The sequence below is a fragment of the Panthera tigris genome, chromosome B3 (assembly GCF_018350195.1).
Source record: "Panthera tigris isolate Pti1 chromosome B3, P.tigris_Pti1_mat1.1, whole genome shotgun sequence".
Classification (NCBI taxonomy): Eukaryota; Metazoa; Chordata; class Mammalia; order Carnivora; family Felidae; genus Panthera; species Panthera tigris.
The window spans coordinates 143,820,261-143,839,881 of record NC_056665.1 but is presented as its reverse complement, the minus strand read 5'-3'; the positions used below and the strand labels follow the sequence as shown (position 1 = coordinate 143,839,881).

At 48.6% G+C, this 19,621-nt stretch overlaps 1 protein-coding gene across 10 annotated transcripts in view; it reads right to left on the bottom strand.

Moving 5' to 3' along the window:
- TRAF3 (TNF receptor associated factor 3) overlaps window positions 1–19,621 on the bottom strand; it is a 132,483-nt gene that overhangs the window by 26,576 nt on the left and 86,286 nt on the right. For all 10 annotated transcript variants that reach the window (XM_042990631.1, XM_042990639.1, XM_042990630.1 and 7 more), the window contains 4 exons: window positions 7,254–7,515; window positions 5,150–5,201; window positions 2,243–2,347; window positions 1,215–1,382 (listed from right to left, as the gene is read on the bottom strand). In XM_042990631.1, the coding sequence (XP_042846565.1) occupies window positions 1,215–1,382; window positions 2,243–2,347; window positions 5,150–5,201; window positions 7,254–7,498 (570 nt within the window). In that variant the 5' untranslated portion in view covers window positions 7,499–7,515. The remainder of the gene's footprint in view (window positions 1–1,214; window positions 1,383–2,242; window positions 2,348–5,149; window positions 5,202–7,253; window positions 7,516–19,621) is intronic.

Below are 19,621 nucleotides of genomic sequence, written 5' to 3'. Positions count from 1 at the left end.
CCCCCCTCCCAAGCCTGTTGCGCTCTACTGCGCCCCCCTCCCTGGACACTTCGGTTGCTCCAGCTGCTCTAGTCACAAACACTGGGTGCCACCCTTCGCATTCCCCACAGTCAAGCCACCAGCTAATCCCTCCGCCTCTACCTTCCAAACGTGCCCCTGGGCACCGGCTCCTCCCTCCTTCCTCCTGCGCAGGCCGATACGGCGCCTCGCCTGCATGTTTTCCTCTTACCCTACGTCTACCTGGGACACCTGCCAGAGCGCTGCACGGAACGGGGAACTCTGACATCACCCCCTGGCTCACGGCTGCCCGCTGCCTGCCCCCACCCTCTCCTCTGCACTGTGCCTCTGCCCCGGGCCTGGGAGCCATACGGGCCTCTCGCAGTTCCCGAAACCCGCCTGCCAGGCCAGTTCCCTCTGCCCAGGGCCCTCTCCCCGCACCGGCCACTGACGGCCTCGGGGACGCCAGCCCTCATCAGCCCTCTTCCCACGATGCTAGTGTGTTGTTCTTCACAGTACAAGCTGCTACCACACAGTATGTCTGCGTGTTAATCACCTCTTCCCACTGGAAGGTGAACCTTACCACCGAACCCCCGGCTCCCAGAACGGAGCCCAGCACGCAGCAGGCGTGCAGTGAATGTTTGTTCAAGAAATGGACAAACGTTTGAGGGTTACTGTACCACTGACTGTTTTCAAAGTCTGTCCTCTGCTCCCAACATCTCTTTCTAATTTACAGATAAGGGATCTGATTTCTGCCACATGCACAATACAGACCTGTGCCAAAATAATCGAGGTATGAAAAATGTTAAATCCGCATCTCTCTCCAAGACAGACAGCTGCACTTCAGTACCGCAGGATGAATTACCCTAGTGAAGTGGTGACTATGTCCCAGAGCTGCTTAAAAGATGAGGCAATCCCAGAAGATTTTGAGGACATTTCCCGGGACAAAAGAAAATTTCTACCTTTTTTGATAATCAGTCTTCATTTTTTTGGCATCCCAAGGGATAGTCAATCAAAGCAATGGGGAAATGTTAATTACACAAATCAAAATGGGCAAAAACAAATAAAGCTTGACTGTGACTTAAAGTCAGATGAAAACTGCTATTTACTCCTGTCTTCTCTCTTTGTTCCTCTTAGAATAGTCGTTTCGAACGCTATTCTGTAGCAAATTACACCTGGACTGAGCAGCAGGCAGGGGAGACAGGAGGGCCGGGCACCTGCAGTGTGATCATCGGGACCTGACTTTTGCAGTGGCTGCACGTGGCCTCCCGGTACTTGCAGGCCTTTTCCACGTGGTCACGCAGGTCTCTTCTCAACACTTTCTCTTTGCAGTCAGCGCGGACACACGACAGCTCTTCAAACTGGCAATCGTTCTTTAAATGCACCTGTAAAACAAACGCTTCGAAATTCTTAATTGGCATAGAAATTCGATCGGAAATACCAGATTCCAGTCTCTACGCAGCTAACTCCTCCAGAAATGTTTCCATCCGCCACCAGACTAGGTTTCACGGAGAAGGGTGGCAAACATACTGGGAGACGATGAATTTCATATTCTATTTAGCGATCACTCAAACTATACTGCTTTTCAAAGGAGCAAGCCGACTCTCCTCCCTGGGCAAATGAATGGTTATCTGCCAAGGACTTTGTTTTATTCCAATTCAAATATCCTGGGGCGCCTGGGCGGCTCAGTCAGTTAAGTGTCTGACTCTGGCTCAGGGCATGATCTCACGGTTTGTGAGTTCGAGCCCCACGTCAGGCTCTGTGCTGTCAGCATGGGGCCTGCCTCAGATCCTCTGTCCCCCTCACTCTCTGCCTCTCCCCCACACTTGCGCGTGTGCACACGCTGTCTCTCTCTCAAATATAAATAAACGTTTTTTAAAAAGTCCAATTCAAATATCTTCCAGGATAAAATATGATGCTAATCAAAAGACGTAAGATGTAGAGTTTCATGATTTAAAAAAAAAAAAGAGAGAGAGAAAGTTTTAATGAGTCTTCCAAAATTAAAAATCAGTTCAGATTTCTTTCCATTCTAAATAGGCTGGGGGTGTCTAAAAACCAGTTGGCAATTCTGCCAACGTCATAAAAATAACACTCGGTACCCAAGCGGCTTGGGCCGCCTTCATGTCTGGTTGTGTTTTGGACATCAACGTAAACGTGGTCTTTCCGGTGCACACCAGCCTGCACGCTTGGGAAGTGCCTTCCTCACAGCAGGCCCGACCCTGACCCCCACCGCCCGGGGACTTACCAGCAGGTGTCCCAGGGTCAACTGCTCCGTGCAGCCCCCGCCCTCGTTCCTGCAGTAGATCTGAAGAGCCAGAATCTCTCTCTTGCAGCAATTATCCTTAAACACCTGAAATGGAACGACGGTTGTCTTAGAGGATTAATGTTTCTTCATCTCCACACGCTGCCACTTCAGACAAGGCAAGACCACTTTAAAAAAACCACCAGAGCATCTCTTAAGTGGACCTCAGGAAGCATTAAGGACTATCTTAATTTCTAATTTCTAAAGTAGAATGAAGGAGCTGTCCCCACTAAGAGACACAATTTAAATAATACAACCTCAACTACCTTCTTTTATTAGATAAGCCAAAAGAAAACAAGTTCCACTGAATAATTAAAGATCACTTTGGAGCATCCAAACATTTTGAATGGACTCTGATGTAACTTCAACTTCAACTGCCCTGGGGGCACACCAGGACCGGGTTCATATTTGACTCTGGAGACTTCCAGGAGTCAACTCGGTGGGGGACAGCTACGGGTGTGGGTGGCAGGACCCACTACGACTCAGGTCTTTTCAGATTGTTTGCTAAAGAAACACCAAAACTGGGGCGCCTGGGTGGCTCAGTCGGTTAAGTGTCCAACTTCGGCTCAGGTCATGATCTCACGGTTCATGCGTTCAAGCCCTGCGTCGGGCTCTGTGCTGACAGCTCGGAGCCTGGAGCCTGCTTCGGATTCTGTGTCTCCCTCTCTCTCTGCCCCTCCCCACTCACACTCTGTCTCTCTGTCTTAAAAATAAATAAAACATTTAAAAAAATTAAAAAAAAAAAAAGAAACAGCAAAACTACTGTAAAAGATCACACTCTGCAGATGGTTTAGAAAACATTTGCTTTGGTTCTTTCTCCTAAGGCTATATCGCTCATAACTCATTTTTCACCAAAAAGGGGGCAGCATTAGCCAGCCACTGAAACAAACTCTTTTAAATAAATACTGCAAAGATGGAAGTTAATCCAGTAATGAAAATGTTTCCCCCTTTTAAAAATTCTTTAATATTTATTTATTTTTGAGAGAGAGAGAGAGAGAGAGAGAGAAGGAGGGAGGGAGGGAGGAGAGAGAGACAACCATAGCATGAGCAGGGGAGGAGCACAGGCACAGGGAGACACAGAATCTGAAGAGGCTCCAGGTTCTGAGCTGTTAGCACAGAGCCCCATGTGGGGCCTGAACTCACGAACCATGAGATCATGACCTGAGCTGAAGTTGGGTGCTTAACTGACTGAGCCACCCAGGGGCCCCGAAAATGCTTCCCTTTGAAAATGAAAACCTTCCTTCAATTTTACTTTTCCTTTAGAAAATAAGCATCCTCCCTCCTTCTAGTAACATAGTCTATACCATCTTAGTCTTCAGGCATTTCTAAGAAACTCCTCTATATGTTACTGTCCTAGAACAGTAAACAAAACAAGGATCTTAACAGGCCTTTCTCACCCACAGGGAAAGAAACAGAATCAACAGCTGCTATGAGTTAAAAATAAAGTAATTTGGAGTCAAATCTAATCCTTTATAAACATGACTTTTTAAAAAACACACTAAAGTCACCAAACAGGTATTTTTAGCCAGTAAGAAATAAGTTTCTTTTTTGTGGCATTAAGTTCCCTAAGTCATTTGAGTTCAACATTACAGATAAAAAACATAGGTTGGAAACATCAAAACAGTGAAAAGGACAGAATCTTAGGGCTGGGCTTATTTACTGTCACTGTCCCAGGGTACGAATGTGGAGCCTGAGGCCGCACCGTGACCGCAGAGGCCGATCCCGGGCTCCGGACCCCACACTCCCATGAGGACCCAAGGCATCAGTCGGCATCATTTAAGATGCTCCGACAAAACCAGATCAATGCCACGGAAAACTAGGGCTAGTAACTCTGAACCTCTTCTCTCAATCACCCTGGTCCAATCCATGTTCACAAGTTAGTGACCCTGCAAGGATAAGGGGTAGAGTTGAGGGACGTGTTTTCCTAACAGCCCCCTCCCTTTTGCTGACTGCAATCCGGAGCAGCCAGTAATCGCTGAGGAACACAAGGTACGTGCACATTTTGCCCGTTCTGTCTCTCAACTGTCCAGGGACTTATGCTGGGGGCCCTAGCTCTGGATCCCCACGTCACTGCACTCACCTGGGCCGCCCTGACGACAAACCCAATATGTAAAGTGCTCTGGGCAGGAAAACCCCAGAGCAAGAATTTTACTGTGCAATTTAATGACCGACATTTAAAAAATCGTCAGGTTCATCAATCAAAGTATCAGTACCACACATTTTTACTGATATTTTAAGTACTTTAAGAATGAGTCGTTTCAAACCAAAAGTGTGCCTAGCAGGGTCTGACAACGCGCAGATGACCAGAGGCGCAGTGGTGGGGATCCGAGCCCCAGGAGGGAAGCTGGTGGGAGGCCCCCGCTCAGTCCTCTGAGAGCATGCACTGAGGTCGAGAGCTTTCGCTGGCACACACAGTCACGTGGGGAGGGCAGGGCTGAGATCCTGCATCCGTCTAAGGACTCGGAGATAATGCGCAGGGGGCAGGCAGACAGCAAGTCCCGCGGAGCGCCGAGACCTGCGCTCTAGGAGCCGAACCCCAGCTGTCTGGGGCAAAGGCCCGAGAGGTGCATCTCTGTGTTTCGCTTATACCTCCCGGGGTCTCAGGAGGTGGTGCCGCTACCATCACAGGTGAGGAGACAGGTTCGGAGGGTGAAGCACCTGGCCAAGGTCACCGGCTGAGCAGCCGCTGTGTGTGTCCAGTGCCCATGTGACACAGTTCCTGCCTGGCTCCTGCAGCACCGCCCTGACACCCCGAGATACGGTCACCGTGCCCGGAGCCCTGGATGCAAACTATACGCACAGTACTACGTGAGCAGCTGACACGAGAATTTCTTAAGCCCCCAAGGATACCTTATCTTTGATGATGCCTTCTTGACACGCGGTACATTTTGGGCTGGAGGAGCTGAGGGGAGAACACACGGCAAAGACATTAGACAGGGCGCAAGTCCTGTTCTCACGGGCAGCATCACGGCCAAGCATGCTGTGCGGAGTTCAGACCGGCGGCCAGAGCTCCGGGATGCCATGCTCTACTGGCTTCAAGTATCAAGCCACAGAAGAAAAGGGCTGCATTTTTTTGACGGTGATTTTTCACAAGGAAGTTTTTAAGCAGAACGGCTTAGATCAGTCCCACTTGGAAAGCCCCTTTCAATTAAAAGTGAAATTTTCTTTCAGAAACCAAAACTAGCTCTCCGTGGAGGAGCTCTTCTGTGTGAGCATCCACAGCTTACTGGGAGGGCCTACAAACGGTCTTGCTTTATGAAAACAGCCAGTACTTTCTCCATATGTTATCTTCCTTCACGACACACTGAAAAGCCAATGCAAGTCTGCAGTTAACAGTGCGACAATCTGAAACGGACCCTGTGTATGAAAACCGTTCATCCACTACATCCTTCTCGTCCCCAAACGCAGGACACGAGCCACTGCTCCCCCGCTGCCCATTTTTGGACTTGATTCTAACTGCGTCGTGTGTCTGGAAACCACCTCCTAGATATTAAAAATAAAACTAAGTCTGACCCTCTTTACTTCCACGGCCCCTGCCCGAGACAGGGAGTCAGCGGAGGCTTCGGGAAGGAGGGGGCGGGGTTGACAAGTACGTACCGGGGCCGTGGGCAGAGTGGGGAGGTTCCACAAGCCTGGAAAGCCAGGCAGGAAAACGGAGTGTTGATAGGAGACTTAATGTGTTTTTAAGTAAAGGTCATTCATGTAGACTATACTCATATGAAGCTTGTGCTAAATCGCTTTAATCATATGAATCGTTTTATGTCCATAGACCCAGAGCTGAGGAGCGTCCGGATAGGATCCCTTGACACCCGCAGAAACATGGAGCAGGACGAGAGCCAGGAGCAGAAAAAGGAGGGACACCAGAAGAGGAACAGCCCTCTGGATGCTCTGCCCCAGGAGCCCCTGCCCCCCACGGCCAGCAGCCCTCCCCCCTGGCCCGGAGCTGCAGTCCAGGTGTCTGCGTTAAGAGAAATCAGGTGCTCTGAGTCTACGCGGCCATCGCTAAGCTGGACTCAAGAGCCGTTTTCCCCACAAGCAGGGGAAGCGGAGTCCACCGTCCACGGTATGTGGGTAAGACCACGGCCGGAAGTGCCCGGGAGGAGGAGGACAGGGAGGGAGGCTGCCTGCTGTGTGACGCTCAAGGGCCCTGCCCTCAGTGGTGAATCAGGAAGAGAGAAGTGGGCAGACTTGCCAGGCCCCTGTGCCCTGGCAGCAGAGACCAAGTCCGAGAGCATCCTGCCATGACCCCCGGTGCCCAGCACGATGACCAGAAAATACCGGGGGACGAACCAAAATGCTTTCTTGGACAAAGTTATTTGTGCTGTAGAACTCCAGCCCGCCTCCCCAGATTCCCTGAGTGATTCCAAAACGGCACCGACATTGACAAGGGCTTCCGAGGGCTCACGCGTGCTTTGCTTACACTTGCTGGCTGAGTGTGGGCACACTGGGTTCCCAGCTAGGTTCCCGTCTGCTGGCCCCGTCCTCGGTCTCTGCCCCCCACCCCGAGCACCTGCACTCTGAGGGCTCCTTCGGCCTTTGCTGATGGGTGTGCGTCCTGTACGGAGCCGTGAGCTTCTGGAGCAAAACTCAGCAACGCGGGCGGGGGGGCGGGGGGGTATCGGGGCACCGGGGCCAGCGTGGCGAGTGCCACGAGGAAGGTGGCAGGTGCGGCAGTGACTGCTGAGAGGCGCGTGTGGGGAGAGGAGACGGCAGTCTGGGGGACGGGGCTGGGTAGTCCAGGCCGCGCGTCACAGAAGCCTTGGAAGACCCAAGCACGACGTCCTCTTGGCTTTCCCTGGATGATGGCCGGCCGGGCTCTGAGAATTTTATCTGGGTTTCTCCAGAGCTTTTAACCTTCACAGAGTTTACTGTTTGGGGAAGTGAAGAAGGGGGCGGGGGAGAGACCGGAGAAGCCCACGACGCGGCGAGGGCCGACACGGGCAGCAGGACCCACCTCAGCAGGGCCGCCATGCAGGTCTCACAGAACCGGTGTCCGCACTCCGTCTGCTTCGGGTTACACAGCACCAGGCGGCACTTCTCGCACTTGTACTTGTCCTCCACGGTCTTCACAAACCTTTCTTTGTAACCTCCTTGCTCGGGGACGAACACGGACGTCCCGGCGCCGCGGTCAGGGTGCAGCTTCAGCGGCGGGTTCGTCTGCAGTGTGCCGGGGGATTCCATCTTTTTACTTGACTCCATGTCAGGAAGGAGAGATTCTGCGGAAAAGCAACAGCACTTAGTAAAACGTGTCACGTCGTCCGGCGCACGAAGTGAGAAACGTGGCTTTGGAAACGGGGAAGTGCCTGAGAGCCGAGGGGGCTTCTCCAGGTCACCTACCTCACAGGGACCCTCCCGACTCGAACGCGTGACGGGAACGAGCTTGAGCAAGCGTGCCTCTCTCCTTCCCACTCCACCCACCGTTACTGCTAACATGACCGTTCAAAAGGCTTCTGAAGGCATCAGTTGTGTCTCTAAAGGTTCTCTGAAATACAGGTAACGCTTTGCTGTGCTGTAACTTAAACGTGTAGGTGTCAGTCCGACATCCTGGCCAAAGCAACAGCCATCCCCAGCCGATCTTACTTCTCGGTTAGCCTCACTGCCGAGGACAGTCCCGGGGCGTGACTCAGGCGTGGCCTGCCATCGCCGTGGAGCCTGTGCTGGGAACAGCGCCGCCCCTCCAGCAGCAGCAGGTACTGTCCGCCTCCTCATGCTGCTCTTCCCCCCGAGCAGACCCCACAGACCCCACGAGGCACCCACAATGCTCCGATCCGGGCGCACCGTGACCGGCACCTGCTTTCCACCAGCCCGGCCCACCTCACCAGCCCTGCGCCAACACGGCCCCCCGACTGCACACGCCGGAGCTTCAGGGTTGCACCCCCTGTGGATATGCAGGCCTTCCGGGCCTGGGGGCGGAGCTGGCAGAGGGGACATGGGGACTGAACGGGTCTCCAGTGCCTGTCTGGACACGCTCTCCTAGCGCACAAGGTGGCAAGTGTGGTGGGTTCCCACCTGCAAGTTCCCGTCAATAGGCAAAAGAAGCATTTCCTGGATATGAGCCACCAAGACCCCTGCGTGCGTGGACCCACCGGCTGAAGCGCATGGCAGCACGTCCGGCCAACCTGCAGAGCAATTTCCTTAAGACTCACCAGGTCGGGGCACCTGGCGGCTCAGTCAGTTAAGCATCCGACTCTGGAGTTTTGGCTCAGGTCATGATCTCACAGTTCATGGGATCGAGCCCGGAGTCAGCGCAGAGCCTGCTTGGGATTCTCTCTCTCTCTCTCTCTCTCTCTCTCTCTCTCACTCTCTCTCTCTCTCTCTTCCAGCTCATGCTCTCTCCCTCTCAAAATAAATAAACCTTTTAAAAATCCAAAAAAACCTCACCAGATCTCTCAAAACGACACCGTGTTCTTGCTCAATCCATTTATTTCTGCTATTTACAAAAATAAGGGCCAAATTCCTTCTACTTACAAGGCCCCGGGGCCTGTCCCCCATCGCCTTCCCCTCTCTCCTCAGTGCCAGGCCGCCACGAGCCAGTGTGGGGGCCCCCAGTGCACCCCGGGTTTGCTGGAACGAGCCCTCATGCCGGGCCGCAGGGTGCGGGTGGGGAGCCCACTCCCCGGAGCCTTGTTCTGGCCTCGTGTGGGGCTGGAAGAATGAACGTTTCACAACCCGGGACATATGCAATGCCAGCAGCCTAACATCTGACAGGTAAATGAATTAGTGTTCTAGCCACACTCGGGCTAGTTTTAATAAAATAGAACATCACTGTGGCGAAGTGTAGGAGCCTCCTGTGAAATCCATCTATTTATGAAAACAACAACAACAAAGATTTTAAAATGACCTCAAAAGGCCAGCAGCCCTTTGCTCACGAATTTGTTGATCAGAATCCTGTTCATGAAGACGCTAAGCGGGAGGTGCCTGGGGCTCGGTCTGCCCGTCAGAGATGATGGTTGCCCAGGAGCCGATCCGCTGCCACCTGCGACGGCTGGTGACCTCTCCCACTCCCCACCTCAGGCCCTTGCTTCTGCAGATGCTCTAGGTTGACCCCCGCCCCCGTTCCCGCGGACCGCACCTCCCCACCTTCTCCAGGGGGCTCAGCTCCGCCAGCCCCACTCGCCCGACCCCTCTTGCCCTGTCTGTACTTTCTCCACAGCACTTCCCACCCTCCGACACCGCATGCTCATCGCTTACAGTGTCTCTCCTGCGGCAGAGCCTGAGCTCCCGGACACACGGGGTTTGTTGACGGAAAATGCCAGGTACCTAGAAGAGTGTCTGATGGGCAGAAGGCACCCGGTACACATCTGCTGAGCTAATCACGGAGGGAAAGGTGAGGTGTGAGCCATTAGTACCAAGCTGTGTTTCTATGACAACCGACTCTTCCAGGAAAAGAAAACTCCTCAGCTTTTGGATACGGTCTTGGAGATTCTAGCCTTGAAAACTCCTTCTTGGCTTATAAACAATTTGTGACTCTGGTATCTTAGCCAATAGTGCTTAGGAAGCTATGTGTTCAATAAACAGTCTGTAATGAGAAATACTTGATTCTTTAAAGGTGAATTTCCTATTTCGAGCCTGAGAGACAATTCACTTTGGATCAAACTAATGCTAAATGATGTCCATTTACCTACAACATGTCATAGTCTGTATAAGCAAGTATACAGTCTGGGATCTTTGGTTTTTGTAGGCCATCGAAGAGAAGTGAACAGATATGCAGAACGTATCCAGGCACATCAAAGAAACATCACAGCAGCCCTGTCCCGAAGGGCAGAGGGCAGCCCACAGCCGGCAGGCCTGTCGGGACTCACCTGTAACGCAGGGTGTCGGCGTGGGCATCTCTGTCTGCGATGGGCCACTGTGGGCCTCTGACAATCCTACCCAGCATCCCTGCATCTCGTCCCATGCATGGCCCATTCCTGATCTAGGCTGCGAGCTGGAGAATGAGCCTTTGGGAAGGAGGGAAAGATGCCCCGCGGTGCTTACACTGCAGGAGCCAGAGACCTCCTGTGCCTTGTATTCATAAGGGAAGAAAAAGAAGCATAAGACAATGGTCTAAACGTGTAATGTCCACAATAGGCCAATCCACTGAGACAGAAAGCAGATTCATGACTGCCAGCGCTGAGGGAGGGGGAGCATGTACTGATGGGCACGGGGTTTCCTGCTGGGGTAACGGAGGTGTTCAGGAACCGGACGGTGGGGATGGGTGCACGGCTCTGTGAATACACAACAACCCACTGAACCAGACACTTTATTCTTTTTTTAAATGTTTTAATGTTTATTTGAGAGAGAGAGAGAGAGAGAGAGAGAGAGAGAGTGTGAGCGAGCAGGGGAGGGGTGGGGAGAAAGAGAGAGAGACAGAAAGAATCCCAAGCAGGCTCTGTGCTGTCAGCACAGAGCCCGATGCGGGGCTCGGACTCATGAACCGTGAGATCGTGGCCTGAGCCAAAACCAAGGGTCAGATGCTCGACTGACTGGGCCACCCAGGCGCCCCTGAACCAGACGTACGAGGGAGCACCGTGAGATTTTCACTTATACCGTAGCAGTACATGCCCTCAGAGAAGACAGCAAGCAACCAATACGGGGGAGTGAAGTGTGAAAAGCAAGTACCAGACCCCCTGACCTCGACGACCCAGAGGCAGACACTCCCTTCTGGGGTTCTGGGAGGGCGTACAGACATCCGGGAACGGCAAATGCACATAAAGAAAACCCGCCTTTCTTTTTCCCTCCACACAAACTGTGTTGCACATGCAAGTTGATCAGCAGCTTCCTTTCGAAAGCAGCGCCGCGTTCTGACCGTTTTTCCCCATCAGCATATACAGATCTACGTCACTACCCTGAAGGGCTGCGTACAGCACTCCGCTGGACGCTTCACCACAGTTTATACAGCCACTTCTACTAATGGACAGTGAGGCTGGTGCTGGTGCTTTGCGATTGCGAGCAATCTGCAGTGAACATTCTTGAACACCTATCTTCGCACGTTTGGGAAAGCTTACAGCGACAGAACTGCCGGGTCAGAGGTGATGTGTAACTCACAGGACCGTAATCACGCCAAACACTTGTAAAAGGTTGCACATGACAGATTCCCTCCAATATTCACTAAACTAGCAAACAGGTATCATTTCAGAGAACCACAGCCCATTTCACTCAAATGCTGACGCTTCCCACTTTACTCTGGCCTCAGCAGCGTTTTCTGGAGAGTGCTGCTGGCCACACGGTTGTACAAACTCCGGGGCTCCCAGCCCGCGAATGCCGGGGGGCACACCCACTGCCCTTCCACGTGGTAGGAACACCCTTCTCCAGGAGCGACTCTGCAAAGGCTGGCCAAACTAACCACATTTTATTTCATAAACACAACATACCCACAACAGCTCTGTTCCTCACACGTCAGGGACACAGGGATGAGAACGTCCCTGCCCTTAGAGAGTTTTCGGGGAGTCACAAGGATGTGGGCGCTCCAGGGCCAACAAACAGCGGACATGAAGAAACACCACCCAGGAGTTACAAAGGGCTGCAGATCTTCAAAAGACAGAGAGATCACCCCGGTTTTGGGGAGATCTGGGCTTCATGAATTGGACTGGTGGCATCATTTCAATTCCAACAGAAGAGAACAAGAAGGAGCAGCAGGAGACACAGCACAGGCAGGTGGTCATGGAGGGGAACCTGGTGTTAGGGGCTCTGGGGCGGAGCCAGACAGCCAGGACATCTGGCACTGAGTGGCCTGGGTGGTAAGGCTGGCCGGTGTCCTTCGCTGCGGTGGATCCTTGGGCACAGCGTTTATCCTCAGGGCCCCACTTCTTCTCTTCACCTGAAAAGCAGACACTACCCCTAACTGTCATAGTACTATCAGGAGTCACTGTAATACTGTATGTCACATCCGTCTGCATACAGAGAAGACATGTCCTCCCGCCAACAGCGGTCAGGGGGTCTGACAAGGATTGGGCTGTTTTCCTCATCTTACTTAGATAGCCCGCAAGCCTGGTTTAAAAAGCCCCTTCTCAGCAGTTGTAGAGGGGAGGGGAGGGGAGGGAAGGGGGGAGGGAAGGGGAGGGGAGGGGAGGGGAGGGGAGGGGAGGGGAGGGGAGGGGAGAGGAGAGGAGAGGAGAGGAGAGGAGAGGAGAGGAGAGGAGAGGAGAGGAGAGGAGAGGAGATGGCCCCCAAGCCTGGTTTAAAAAGCCCCTTCTCAGCAGTTGAGGAGAGGAGAGGAGAGGAGAGGAGAGGAGGGGAGGGGAGGGGAGGGGAGGGGAGGAGGAGAGGAGAGGAGAGGAGAGGAGAGGAGAGGAGAGGAGAGGAGAGGAGAGGAGAGGAGAGGAGAGGAGAGGAGAGGAGAGGAGAGAAAAGAAAAGCACAGAAAAGAAAAGGAAAAGAAAGAAAGAAAAGGCATCCAGATTGGAAAGGATGAAGAAAAACTATTTCTGTTTTCAGAGGACATAACCTTATATATACAACTCACTTAGGGAATCAACTAAAAATGAGTTAAACTAATAAACTTATTTAGCAAAGCTGCAGAATAAAAGATCAATATATAAAAGCCCATTTTATTTTTTTTATTTTTTAAAGTTTATCTATTTTGAGAGAGAGAGCAAGTGAGCGTGCATGGGTGGGGGAGAGAGAGAGGAAGAGGGAGAGAATCCCAAGCAGGCTCGCACTATCAGCATGTAGCCTGGCGTGTAACTCAAACTCACAAACCATGAGATGACAACCTGAGCTGAAATCAAGAGACAGACACTTAACCGACTGAGCCACCCAGGTGCCCCTCGTATTCCTATGCACTGTAGTGAACAATCCAAAAATGAAGTTAAGAAAACAATCCATTCATAATAGCATCAAAAAGAATAAAATATTCAGGGACAAATGTCAACTGAAGGAGGGCAAGATACCTATACTGAAAATTAGAAAACACTTTTGAAAGACAGCAAAGATCTGAATAAATGGGAAGGCATCCCATGTTCATGGGCTGGAAGTCTCCACACTGCTGAGACAGTGACACTACTCAAGCTGATCAAATGCATCCCAACCTCTATTAAAATCCTAGCTGGCTCTTTTAGAAGAAATTAATAAGCTGAACCTAAAAATCAGATGGAAATTCAAGGGAGCCAGAATAGACAAAACAATTTCGACAAAGAACAGAGCTCGAAGATGCACGCTTCCATGTTTCAAAACTTACTACAAATTATTCAGGACACTGTGGAATCGGCACTAGACGTACGTATAGATGAGAGAGTGCTGAAAGTTCAGAAACAAACCCTCATGTTTGGGGGCAACTGATTTCTGACACGAGTGCCAGGCCTTTCAACGGGGCACTCAGTGCCAGCAACCCCACTACTGCTACCGGACAAGGAAGGCCTCCTCCTGGGCATTCTCTTTCTGGCTCTTCAGGGCTGCACTGGCAGTTACCACCCCAGAGCTGCTTAGACATCCACCGCCCTCTCTCCCAGGTGAGCAACTTGGCACAGCTCTGGCACACAAAGTACTGTTGAAGGGAGGGTAGTGGGTGGTGGGTGGGTTCTACGACCTCCCTGGCTGGTATCCTTCCTGCCTTTCAAATAAATGTATTAGATGATATTTGACACATAAAAAAAAAAAAAAAAGATCATATGTGGGGGTGCTTAGCTGGCTCAGTGGGTAGAGCATGCATCTTAATCTCAGGGTTGTGAGTTCGAGCCCCATGTTGGGCACAGAGCCTACTTAAAAAAGTTTTTTAAGAAGATTGTGTGCAATACACAGGCAAGGCAAGAATACAACAACAACAACAACAAAACAGACCTCCCGAATCCACCGCCTACTTAACAGTCACCACCTACCCATGTGCTCCTTCCTCAGCCATCCTCCTGACTCTCTCCAGAAGTAAATGTCAGCCTCAACTTTCTATCTATAATCCTCTTGCTATCATATATATTCTTCTTCTTTTTTTAAAAAAAATATTTATTTCTTTTTGAGGGAGAGAGAGAGCAAGCACAAGCAGGGGAGGGGCAGAGAGAAAGGGAGAGACAGAATCTGAAGCAGGCTGCAGGCTCCAGGCTCCAGGTTCCAAGCTGTCAGGGCAGAGCCCAAAGCAGAGCTCAAACTCACTAAGTGTGAGATCGTGACCTGAGTCAAAGTCGGACACTCAACCGACTGAGCCACCTGGGTAGGTACCTTCTTCTTAAACAATATACTTTTGCCTGTTTTTAATTTCACAGAGTGATACCATACCATATGTAGTCTTCTGCCGTCAGCACTGTAAGTTCTCACCCTTGTCTGCTCTGTGCAGGAGTTATGTTTCATTCATTTTCATGGCTGTATAGTATTCTACAACTGACATATCCGTTTTTGTATCACAGTTGCCAGTCTTTGCTATCATGAGAAATGTGCTCTGAATATTCTGGCACATCTGTTACGGAACCCTGCATAAGTTTCTCTAGGGTACGTGCTCTAGATCAGGGGATCGGAGGTTAGCAAACTATAGCCTGTGGGTTAAATCTAGCCAGTAGGCTGTTTTTGTTAGGTTACTGTTGCTATTGCCTACTTCCTTGAGCCAAGAATGCATTTCAGATTTTTAAAGAGTTGAACAAACAAATGAAACCTAAAGATCCACAAAGCTTAGAATACTTACCAACTTGCCCTTCACAGAAAGAGCCTGCCAATCCCTCTCCTGGACTGGGCGCCTAGAACGCAGAGGAACTGCTGATTTGCAGGTTGTATTCGTGGCCAGTTTACAAGCGAGGGCCCAACTGCTCTCCAAAGCAAAGCAGTGTAAACACTTCTATTAATCCACATCCTCACCAACTCTGGGAATCAGACCTCTTAGGTTCTGCCAACCTAGCAGGTATAATGGTCTCTTTTTTCTTACTCTAACGATTAAAAAGGTTTAGCATCTTTCATACATTCGTGGGCCACTTATGTTTTTCCTTCTGTGAAATGCTTGATGGTGTCTCTGCCATTTTTTAATTGGGCCACTATCCTTTTTAGTACTGATGTGTGGGGATTATTCACATATTCCGACTAGTAATCCTTTGTTAGTTATATATACATGTCTTTCCCCAGTTTGTGGATGGCTTTCATGTTATTTATATCTTTCAATGAAGAGAAGTTCTTAATTTTCATGTATTCAAATTTGCCCATATCTTGGCCTTTTAAAAATATTCAGATTATCTCACAGGTGATGCTGATGAAAAAGGCACTACAGTATATATTAAACTGAAAGAGAAAAAAGCAGCTTCAACTCTATTATAAAGTCATTTTCAAAAGAAGAATATTCTGTTCAAATAAAACTAGCAAATAAGCCAGTAGGTCAAACACACTCACAACTGCTCAAGGGAAAGTTTTCCTAAACAAGAGTTATTCAAGTCAGAAATGACACGAACCCCGAGCAGGGCCCAGTGGGGAGGCCCATGACCCTCTGTATCAATGAGATGGCCAATGGGGGCCTTAGCTGGCCCAAAGAAAGCAGGAGCACGACACCTCAACACGTGCCAGGACTGGTGGACGGATGAACACTCTCAGGTTTACTCATGATCCCAAACTCTGCTAGCCATCAACTGTCACTATGAAAAGTCAGTTCTGATTTAAAGTGTGAGAATCACCTGACCACTTTCTAAAACAACTAGGACAATAGGGACGATGCCTTTAAGTCTTTAAATAAGACAAATACCCACCTATTATGTCCCAAGGAAAAGGGAGTTTGGATTTAGGAAAATCACCATTGGAGGCAGTTTTTCACAATCAATTCAGAGGTGGAGGGAGAATAATGAGCATTCCTAAAATTGGACAGTAATGTGATCACCTTGAGACCCCACACAAAGTCATGCAGATGGAGAAACCACTGAGGTGACTCTGCTTCAGGTCCCTTCAAGCTATGTACCAGGGGGGTAGACACTACCTGATCACCAACGGAAACAAAAGTTGCCAATAGCAACATGGGAGGGTACCATTTTTACCAGAATGCCCTCTAACCAACAGGCACAAAACAAATATTAAAAACAATTTATCTTTGGAGCGCCTGGGTGGCTCGGTTGAGCATCCGACTTCAGCTCAGGTCATGATCTCACAGTTCGTGAGTTCAAGCCCCACGTAGGGCTCTGTGCTGACAGCATGGAGCCTGGAGCCTGCTTCAGATTCTGTGTCCCCCTCTCTCTCTGCCCCTCCCCTGATCTCACTCTGTCTCTCTCTCTCCTCAAGAATAAACATTAGAGGGGCGCCTGGGTGGCTCAGTCGGTTGGATGTCCGACTTCGGCTCAGGTCATGTCTTGCGGTCTGTGAGTTCGAGCCCCGCGTCAGGCTCTGTGCTGACAGCTCAGAGCCTGGAGCCTGTTTCAGATTCTGTGTCTCCCTCTCTCTCTGACCCTCCCCCGTTCATGCTCTGTCTCTCTCTGTCTCAAAAATAAATAAACGTTAAAAAAATAAAATAATAAAATAAAATAAAATAAAAAGAATAAACATTAGAAAAATTAAAAAAAATAATTTATCTTTTATCTTGCTTACCTCCATAAGGCATCTTAAATCCTTTCTGAATCAGGTGTGGTGTACATAAATTTGGCAAACTCAAAGTTGGTCACAATGTTAAAAACAAAACAGTGAGCAATGTCAGTGAAAACAGCTGAGTAAGAAACTCCAAAAATCCATCCTTCAATAAAAGAAAAAAACTGGCAAAATCCATCAAGGACAACTGTTTGGAACCTTAGAAACTAACCAAAAGCTTGTAATAATCAGAGGAACACTTAAGCATGAGAAACCAGCTGAATCTTGGTAAGAACAGTGAGCTCAGTGGCATTTTTTCCTCTCCTGAATCCATGTCCCAGGACAGTGGCCTGGATTCTAACAGCCTGCAATTGCTGGTCAGATATCTGGCAGGAGGTGGGGGGATAGTGGGAGAAGAACAGACCTTATATGCAAAGAATTTTGGTGGTTTTACTTACCTAGAAGACCAGCTCAAAGCATCTGACTTTACCTCAATAAACAGAACTCTCCCAATGCTAAGGTGGTTACTGTAGGGGGAGGGGGTGGTGATTACTGAAAATGTTTAGAGGCAAATTCATTAACAACCACTGCCCGGGACAATCAATAACAATCAAGGCAAACAAGAGATTAACCAAAATGTTGAAAAGAAAAGTTATGGGAAAAGGGCCCTGATAAGCTCCAATGTGTTTCTGGGAATCTAGAAGGTCACACAAATGCTGGGGGCTGCGTGCACGCTCAAGAAGGCCTGAGAAGGCTTTAAGCCTCTGGCTGACCTTCAAGTTCTGCACAGAGGAAGTGAATGGTAAGTAAGAGTTGTCAACTGCCCAGCTGAAATGTTGAAAGCACACCCCAACAAAACTCACAAAGACCCCATCTGAGAAGACTGGGAGATAATTTTTGTTCCAGGCACTTACGGAAACCTCTGTCCAATCACTAGTTGACTCCTACGCTAATGGAACAAGGACTTCAACGACCACACACGATAAAGAATATACACTTTACAGACTTAGCTCAAAAAGTCATTGCACAAGCAACAACAACATATCCTGGGGAAAGGGAAGAATCTCATTTCCAGATCTGCCACATTATAATACGAAAAATTTCCAATTTTCAGGGAAAGATTACAAAGCATGCAAAGAAACAAGGAAGTATGGCCCATAACAGGGGAAAAAACAAGAAACAGAAGCGGTCCAGGAGGAAACCCAGACACACTAGACTCACAAAGACTTTAAATCAGTGTGTACATGTGTTCAAAGAGACCAAGGAAACCATGTGCCAAGAACTCAAAGAAACCATCAGAACAATAGCTCACAAAATAGAGAATTATCAATAAAGATAAATTTTTAAGAAGAACCAAACAGAAATTCTGGAGTTGGAAAGCACAACAACTGAAACAAAAATTCACAACAGGGGCTCAACGGCAGAACATAGCAGGCAAGAGAAAGGACTGGAGAACCTGAAGATGAGTCAACTGAGTTTATCCAGGCTAAGTTACAGAAGGAAAATACAAAAAAGAAAAGTGAACAGAGCTTTAAACGCCTGTGGGGCATCATCAATCACACCAACATACACCTTATGGGAGTTCCAGAAAGGAGAAGAGGGAGAGAAAGGGATGGAAAGAATATCTGAAGAGACAGTGGACATAAACTTCCCCTATTTGATGAAAAATATTAATCTGTACATCCAGGAACCTCAACAAATTCCATGAAGGATAAACTGAAAGAGACTCACACTAATATACATTATGATCAAACTGTGGAGAAACAAAATTCTGAAAGCAGCAAGAGACAAGCTACTCCACATAAAAGGATTTCCTCAATGTAACAGCTGGCATCTCATCAGAAGTCATGGAGGACAGAAAATGCATGACATATTCAATGGAGTGTGAAAAAAAATTAACTAAGAATTCTGTATCTAGCAAAACTACTCTTAAAAAATGAGGGAGACTCTCAACAAAATACTAGCAAATTGAATCCAACAGCATATTAAAGGTATTATATACCAAGACCTAGTGGGATTTATCCCAGGAAGGCAAGAGTGGTTCAATGTAAGAAAATCAATAAATGCAATAAACCATATTAATAAAACAAGGGAGGAAAAACACAATCATCTCAATCGAGGTAGAAAAAACTTCTGACAAATCTAACACCCTTTCATTATAAAAACTCTTGCCGGAGAACTAGGAATAAAAGGGAACTGCCTCAACAAGATAAAGGGTACCTAAGAAAAAGTCACACTTAATGGTGAAGAACTGAAAGCTTTTGCCCTCAGAGCAGGAAGAATGGAAGGATGTATGCTTTCACCACTGCTTTTCAACCTCATACTGGCAGTTCTCGACAGAGCAAGAAAAAGAAGTAAAAGGCATCCAAATAAGAAAGAAATAAAACTATTTCCATTAACAGATTACATGATCTTATACATAGAAAATCCCAAAAAATTCACAACAACTAGAGTTAATAAATGAATTCATCAAAGTTGCAGGGTACAGGATTAACACAGAAGCAACAGTTGTGTGTCTGTAGAATAGTAATAAACAATCCAAAAAGGAAATTTAAAAAGCAGTTCCATTTACAATAGCATCCAAAAGAATAAGATACCTAGGAATAAATTAAAGCAAGGAGGTGAGAGACTTGTTCACTGAAAACTACAAAACAATTGCTGAAAGAAATGAAAGATGCAATTAAACAGCGAGACGTTTGTTACTTGCAAAACAAGTCTATATACATGAATTAGCAGACTTAATATTGTTACAAGTGGCAATACTACCTGTGGTTAATTTTATGTGTTAACTGGACTGGACCATGGGGTACCTAGATATTTGGTCAAATATTATTCTAGGTGCTTCTGTAAGGGTGCTGGATGAGATTAACATTTAAATTGGTACAGTGAATA